This window comes from Atta cephalotes (assembly GCF_000143395.1).
Source record: "Atta cephalotes unplaced genomic scaffold scaffold00043, whole genome shotgun sequence".
Taxonomy (NCBI): domain Eukaryota; kingdom Metazoa; phylum Arthropoda; class Insecta; order Hymenoptera; family Formicidae; genus Atta; species Atta cephalotes.
In genome coordinates, this window is record NW_012130107.1 from 996,480 (window position 1) to 1,004,897 (window position 8,418).

The window sequence follows — 8,418 nt, forward strand, 5'->3', positions numbered from 1 at the left end:
AGATATTTATATATTTTGAATAAATAAGCTTATATTACATAAATTGCTTTTTATATTCTCTTAGGTTATAATAAAATATTTCAAATGACTTGAGTTGGAATATGATCATTAACATATTTACAAACTATTGTCAGAAATAAAACGTCTGTTCTGTTAAGTGTTCTTTTGTATATTCTTTTGTAGTGTTCGATTGATCTCTATTTTTATCAACTACTATATAAATGAAAAATACGGATAATTGTACAATGTACATGCAGCATGAACAAGAGATTGTATCATCGTATGAATATTTTGGGGCCCTGAAAAGGACCATTTGTTACTCGCTGTGATTGCAAACCAGAGGTTGTTGTCTCACATAATCAGTTTACGATTATGCTTTCTTTTCCGTTTTCTTCGGCAACAGCACCGCTTGAATGTTTGGCAAGACACCACCTTGAGCGATGGTTACGCCAGACAATAGCTTGTTTAATTCCTCGTCATTGCGGATGGCGAGCTGCAGGTGTCTCGGAATGATTCTTGTCTTTTTGTTATCGCGAGCTGCGTTGCCAGCCAACTCCAACACTTCGGCAGCAAGGTATTCCATCACGGCAGCCAAATACACCGGTGCTCCAGCGCCTACGCGTTCGGCATAATTTCCCTTTCGCAATAATCGATGGATACGGCCCACGGGAAATTGTAATCCAGCTCGATTGGAGCGACTCTTCGCCTTGCCTTTAATTTTGCCTCCTTTGCCACGTCCAGACATCTTGATGACCTAATCAAGCGTAAACAGCTTCCGTGTGAACCGTACGACGGCAGAACGCGTTTTAAGGGAGACCTTCAAAACCAGCTGTATTTATAGGCAATGGTGTCAGTAACGTTTCACCAATGGCGTGCGAGCGAAGCTGCTATTGGCTGAACGCTGATATGACGGTTGATATTTGAAACACTTTCAACACGTTTATTTCTATTATTATTCCTATTATTTGAAATAAAATGCAAATGAATAAAGTATAAATAACGGTTTAGAGAAAATATTTAGATTAATTAAGATAATAATTTATGTGATTGATGTTCGTGTCTACTAATATAGATCACTTTAATCTTAATTTAAAGATACATATATCTTTTTAATTTTTATAATTAAAAAAATGTAAAGAGTTAATTAATATATCAATTAATATATCAATTAATAAATCAATTAAACTGCAAACGGCTTATTAGATTAATTTTTTGATAATTTAATGTTTGCAGACGTGTCACGTCAATACAGGATGTACATGATAATAAAATAATGCAAAATTCCATTTGAATTTTGTATGTAATGGTCTTAAAAGACTCGATTATGATAAAAATATATAGAACGCTTATAAAGAATTTATTAAATGCCACTAATTTAAGAACTCAAGACCCTTTACATAATTTACTAAGACAAATTTACATAGTTCAGAATATTTTCAATATTTTAAGTTTAATTTTCGAATACAAATAATACTGATAAAATTATATCAAATTCGACTTAAACAACCCTTTATTACAATATAGACACAGAGAAATTATGAAAATAGCATTAAATATGTTTATATTAGAATTCATCATATTACGCTTCGATAAGATGAGTTAACGAAAAATTAAAATTCAAATTTATAAACATGATTTGTTATACCGATAATTGTAATAATTGCGTGATGATAATTAGAGACTTCTGAAATTATATATATATTAATACGTTTAAATTAATTTGATTAATACGTTAAATTTAATTTAAATGTATATTTTAATGTCAATACAATTTTTAATGTCTTTTCAATATAGTTTTATTTGTTACAGTTTGCATTTTTCTTATTGTTGTATAGAATTAAGTAATCTTCCTTATAAAATTGTTTCGTGCTGTATTCAGTATTTTCTATAATTTTATTTAAATCTCATCAATGTTTATAAATTATAATAGGCAAATCAATATTTAGAAAACTTTTAGGTAACGTTTCATATTCAAATCGATAAATATAACGTAAATCAATACAAAAACATAAGATAAATAAAAGATTCCGAAAAAAAGCCTAAGAAAAAAATCTTACAAAAGTCAGCAGCACACACACGATGTATGTTTTCTCGCTCGATTGCTTGCATTTAGTAAATTACTAGAAATTGTGTTTCCGGATAACGATCGTGTAACTTTTTTTTACAATGGAAATGTGAAAAGTGAACATTTTTATGTACCTATGTATGTATACAAGAAACGTTTATTTTTCCGCTCTACAGAGAAAGTTATTATATGATCGCTACCTTGGGAATCAATCATGTAACTTTTTGTTTAATTATGTTCAAATTTTTCTATCCGAATAAAGATGTGAAAAAGCATCGATGTAGGCCAAATAAATTAAAAGAAGAAAGATGTAAAATTTGGTCACGAAAAAGGTAGGAACTAGGAATGCACGAGTAAGATATCTAAATATAAAAGTTTCATGAGATCACTCGAACAGGTCAGATGTCTCGCTTCGGGCATTGCATCACTTCGATTATTTTTTTGAAAAGCGTTGCGCGGCTTTGACTATGCATTTGCATTTCCTAATTCTTATGGCCATAACACAGACTCTTATATAACACATAATGCATAGTGCATAAGCGAATCAACTAATCAGAATCTTTCCATTTTTCCCAATCCATCGAAGACCATCGCAGTCCAATTCAGCCATTTGGCTGAATTGCGAGGCTAATAAATCAAGAAGAAGAAAAAGATAAGAAAGTAATATTTAAGAGGAAGGAAAGTAAAAAGAGAATAGAGGTAATCGAGATGTAATAGGTTAAGATAGGATAAAATATGTATGTTAAAGAGTTTGTGCGACATAAGAAGTAGACATGCATAATAATGTGAATAAAGTAGGAATATAAGACAAGATTATAAGCAGAGGAAACTAATTTTAAAGAATAAAAAAAAAGGCACAAGAAATAATGAAACAGAAACTGAATTAGGAAAAAGAAGAAAATATTCAAAGTACAAAAAAATAATATTAGCAAAGGAGAAAGGAAGTATTTCACAGATTTATATTAGGAGAATCGTGGTGATCTATTTGGATGGCGACGAATCGAAGGATTAAAAGTACAAGGAAATTGAAGCAGTATTGAAAAGGGCATTGAAGAAAAAATGAATGAAAATTGAAGATTATATTGATAATAAACAACGAAAGGGATAGGAATTTAACAAGATATAAAGTACAAATAAATTATAAATCGATAGAAATAAAGAAAAAATATATATATATTAGGAAAAAGTTAGTGGCGTTTTTTTAATGCCATCTAATGGGAAAAACGAACTTTTTCCCACACCTAATATATACACACAATTTTTAAAGAACATCTTTAATAAAAAAAGGTAGGGGACAGATAAATAGAGGTTAAGAGGTGTATTGTAAATAAGGTAGAAATAATGACAAAATATGCACGTCGAGATTGATACATTATATACAAGGATAAAAAAATAGCTAGCATAAAAGATAGACGAATAAGGATAAGATAAAAAGTGTATCGAATTCCCTTGGCTTGTAATGCTGAAGATAATTACTAATTGAATCTTCATTGAGTTAATTTTTTTGATAAGTCCGTTTAAAAATATTTAAGAATATCATATATTTTCATTGAAAGATATTAAAGCAACGTAAATGTAATTAGAAGCTGTTTAAGTTGCAATTCAGAAAAGTTAAATGTTTATGAAATATTGTATGTATATATATTTCACGAAAAAATATGAAGCATTTTAAATTTCAGATCTACCAAATTTATATATTTGACATATGCATTGTCGGATTTATAAATTGTTTTAAAAATATTTTTACGTTCATTAATAATTGAATTATTAGTATCATAATTACAAGCCATGAATTGTATATAAATATTGCTTGAAATTAGAATAATTTTATATGTCAATAAAATTTTATTTTTGTTGTCATGTTCGTATTCGTTGTAATATTAAACGAAATAAATATTCGAAAACTTCAAAGTATGTTATAAATATAGAGAAATTTAAAGAGATATTTTTAAACACTAATTTCTTTAATAAATATATTGGAAAAAAAAGTATCAAAATAATTCTATTTAAATAATAAATAATATATATGCAATATATATATAAATAAGATACATGCAAACAAGAAATATCCGTTTGAAAAATTGTTGGCCCTGAAAAGGGCCGATTAATTTTTTTTATAATTCATTGCGCCTAATTAAGCTCGCTCGCCACGGATACGACGTGCCAGTTGGATATCTTTAGGCATGATGGTAACTCGCTTAGCATGAATAGCGCACAAGTTCGTATCTTCGAAAAGACCGACAAGATATGCCTCGCTAGCTTCCTGAAGAGCCATTACAGCAGAACTCTGGAAGCGAAGATCCGTCTTGAAGTCCTGAGCAATCTCACGAACAAGTCTTTGGAATGGCAATTTACGGATTAATAACTCCGTACTTTTCTGATAACGACGGATCTCACGGAGGGCCACAGTGCCAGGCCTGTAACGATGGGGTTTCTTCACGCCACCGGTAGCCGGAGCACTTTTCCTTGCAGCTTTCGTGGCCAGCTGTTTACGAGGCGCTTTTCCTCCTGTCGATTTGCGAGCGGTCTGCTTGGTACGTGCCATTGTAACCGTAAAATTGTGAATCGAATTTAACAGAGCGGAACTCTACGTCAAGATTGTGAGTCAGATTGTGAGTTTACTCGCACTGCTCCTGTATTATATACAGTATCGGAAAAGTACGCCACGTTTGATTGGTCACTGCTTCAGGAGTGGGGGGGAGCCACCAAGGTAGAACGGAGAACGCTCCTATTGGTGGATGCCGTCAGGGTGGGGCGCGTTAGAGCAGCCAGGGAATAAAATGGACTGGTTTTTAAGATGAGCCACCAAAATCGTTTGGCACTTTTGAGGGTGTACGTACGACGATTAAAAACAGATCATCATGACTGGCCGCGGTAAGGGAGGAAAAGGATTGGGAAAAGGAGGAGCAAAAAGACATCGTAAAGTACTCCGTGATAACATCCAGGGGATTACCAAGCCGGCCATCCGTCGTTTGGCACGTCGTGGCGGAGTCAAACGTATTTCCGGATTGATTTATGAAGAAACACGTGGTGTACTGAAAGTGTTCTTAGAAAATGTTATTCGTGACGCGGTTACCTACACCGAACATGCAAAAAGAAAGACTGTGACTGCCATGGACGTCGTCTACGCCCTGAAACGTCAAGGAAGAACCTTATACGGCTTCGGCGGTTAAACATAGTTTTTATTTATATACAATCGGCCCTTTTCAGGGCCACCAAAAATTTCAAACGTTGTATTTCTCATTGTAGCAATTTTTGAAACTTAAGATTTAAAATTAAGATAAGTATTATTCAAGAAGGCTAACTTGACATTCGTATATTTTTTCAAATTTTGTAGTATGTGTATTGCATTCATCTTTTATATTCATTAAACATTTAAAATAAATTAAAAACAAAGCGAATCTTTTTTCATTATATTTTACTTTCGAATATATTTTTAGATATTTTTATAAGTATATATTCAGTAAGTTGATTCTCATTTGCAATTTCTATATTGAAGGAACATTTCTACGAAACGACTTCCATGAATATAAAATAGAACTCGAGAATAATGGAAAACAATAAGATAGAATGTATTTACTTCAGTACTTTAATCAAAAAGGGGACTTTACAATTCAATTACCAGATTCATTTGTTCGCATATTAAACAGGTCTATACCTCAAGAAAGTAATGTAATTGCACGCAGCTATTTATAATAAATTTTAATAGATAAACATGAATATTATCTATAAAAAATGTACCAATTATTATATAATCTATTTTAAATAAAATGTTTGAATATTTTTGAAGTTATAAAAAATATTTGGATATTTTTAAAAACTATTTAGAAAATAGTTTCTCTGTATTATTTTTCTCATGTTCAACAAAATTGATTTATTAATATTTTAAATAGAATACTTTCTTTTAAACATAGTGCCATATTGCAAATAATTTTTTTAAAATATTTATTTTTAATATTACTCCATTTTTAATATTGCTTCATTTTTAATATTACTCTAGTCGTTTTACGATCTTCATTTCTGCACGTACTGCACATAGATATTTAAACTATCTGTAACGTCTAAACGTTTAGCATAATTTTTTCATCGAATTTTATTATCTTTTAAGAAATAGAAATTTGCAAAGAAAATTTTAAAACTATCTTGTCGTTTTATTTATATTCCTCGTTTTAAATTCTAAAATGATAAAGTAATAATTGTTAAACGAGAGCAAGGATTATGTAGCAATTAAGGTTTCGTAAATATACTTTTACAACAAATTATAAATACAATTTTTTATTTAGAGATATGAATATCTCTTTATCTAGCATTTGATCATATTATAAAACCGAACTTTGAATAAAACTAAAAAATTTCAATAAATCTTGATTTTAAAAAGTAATTTAAAAATTGACAGAAATATACATCCTGATCGTTATTGCATTAAATGTTGATCTGTTCAAAAGATCATTTCTAAATATTTACACAACAAAATAGCTCTGAATTGTTCGCAACTGAATTCTTATTGCTTATCTTGATTATTATTTAAGAAATGTCACAAAAATTAATAACAGAATAATAATAAGAATTTATATATATATTTTATAAATTCAGTGGCACTCACACTACCGAATTAATATACATTAAAATGCTTTAAAATAACGTCTAAATACAATAAACATAATATAATAAACTTAGACAATGAAATAATACACGAATATTCAGTTAAATAACATTAGAATATTATTTAATATTCAATCGATTAAATTACTATGTGTTAATAATCAGTGTAATATAAATTATGTAAGCGATGGAATTCATCACAGATTATTTTAAAGTATTTGAACTTAGTAATTTCGATATCAAAAATATGAAATTCAAAAAATAAAAATTGCTATAATTTATGCTTTAATATTTTTGTTTTATTACTGAAGACGAGGATATGAATATATATTATTAAAAAGCAAAACAAGAGATTTCCATGTTTTAAGGATTTGTTGGCCCTGAAAAGGGCCGATATGCGTATGCAATATGTATTAAATTGCTTCACTTGGAGCTAGTGTACTTGGTCACTGCTTTAGTTCCTTCACTGACTGCGTGCTTAGCCAATTCTCCAGGTAAAAGAAGCCTCACTGCAGTTTGTATCTCACGAGACGTGATCGTTGATCTCTTGTTATAGTGCGCCAATCTTGACGCCTCGGCGGCAATTCTCTCGAACACATCATTAACGAAACTGTTCATGATGCTCATGGCTTTGCTGGAAATTCCGGTATCGGGATGCACTTGTTTCAACACCTTATAAATGTAGATAGCATAGCTCTCCTTCCTTTTGCGCTTCTTCTTCTTGTCGGTTTTGCTAATGTTCTTCTGAGCCTTGCCCGCCTTCTTCACCGCTTTACCACTGGTTTTGGGTGGCATGTCGAGATTGAGTTGTAACGAAAACTCTCTGCGTAGATGTAGACTTGACAAAGTCTGAGCGTCGATTGATTTCGGTGGCGTCTGCGTTCTTTATATACGTAATGGAGTAGCCACACGATAACCAATCACATCGCGCAGAACTGCCGCGATTGAGTCGACCTCGGCCTTATTGGTGCGCTGTAGAAACAACTGTCTCACGTTTTTGACGTTGAACCAAACTACAGGATACTCAAGTTAAACTTTGTGACTTTGTATCAAAATAATTTATTGAACAACAAAATGGGCCTGACGATTCAGTAACATTCGTCTTAATGTAACACATAAAAATGTATCAAAAATTACGGATTGTTAAACCGTACAATTTTAAATAATTTGTCAACGCGAAACACACCTTTCAATTAAACAATTAAATTTACGTACTTTAACATAATTTAACGTAATGTGTACTACAAAATTTCATGTTTCAGATATAATTATATTGAAATGAAACACATAATTTCACATGATGAAGTCCGAGATATAAATTAAAGGAATCGTATTTTTGAAGCTTTATATATAATTTCTATTATTTTTTCTAATATTAATAGAAAAAATAATTATATACTTCAAAGATTATATAAAACGTAAATCTAAATAAATATTAGAATTTGATTTATGATGTAAAAATTGTGAATAGCACAAAGTAACCGTGTTTCTTTGTCTGACCACATGACGCCCGAACAAAGGCAGGACATTCCTTCTTTTCCAACGCCATTTCGTGATATGTTATGTTGAGAATCGAAATTTCACATGTGCTTTGCCCGATGTTAAAATATTTCCAGATATTTATTTGCTGTCTTTACTTATATAGATAAATACAAAGAGACAACAAATAAGATAAGAACAATATTGAAAAAAAAATAGTACAATAATATCCATTATATATATAATATATATATATATATATATATNTAGTA

General features: G+C 30.6%; 4 protein-coding genes across 4 annotated transcripts in view; 1 reads left to right on the forward strand and 3 right to left on the reverse strand.

Annotated features, from left to right (window-relative positions):
- Nucleotides 1-370: 370 nt before the first annotated feature.
- On the reverse strand, nucleotides 371-745 carry LOC105622273 (histone H2A-like). The gene has a single exon (XM_012203693.1). The coding sequence runs from the start codon at nucleotides 743-745 to the stop codon at nucleotides 371-373; it is 375 nt and encodes a 124-aa protein (XP_012059083.1).
- A 3,454-nt stretch (nucleotides 746-4,199) lies between these two features.
- The window catches only part of LOC105622278 (histone H3), a 4,793-nt gene continuing 574 nt past the window's right edge, over nucleotides 4,200-8,418 (reverse strand). The window contains exon 2 of the mRNA XM_012203697.1: nucleotides 4,200-4,617. Within this exon, the coding sequence (XP_012059087.1) occupies nucleotides 4,200-4,610 (411 nt within the window). The 5' untranslated portion in view covers nucleotides 4,611-4,617. The remainder of the gene's footprint in view (nucleotides 4,618-8,418) is intronic.
- Nucleotides 4,927-5,238, forward strand: LOC105622277 (histone H4). The gene has a single exon (XM_012203696.1). It carries the CDS (start codon nucleotides 4,927-4,929, stop codon nucleotides 5,236-5,238), a length of 312 nt encoding a protein of 103 aa, XP_012059086.1.
- Nucleotides 7,091-7,462, reverse strand: LOC105622276 (histone H2B). The gene has a single exon (XM_012203695.1). The coding sequence runs from the start codon at nucleotides 7,460-7,462 to the stop codon at nucleotides 7,091-7,093; it is 372 nt and encodes a 123-aa protein (XP_012059085.1).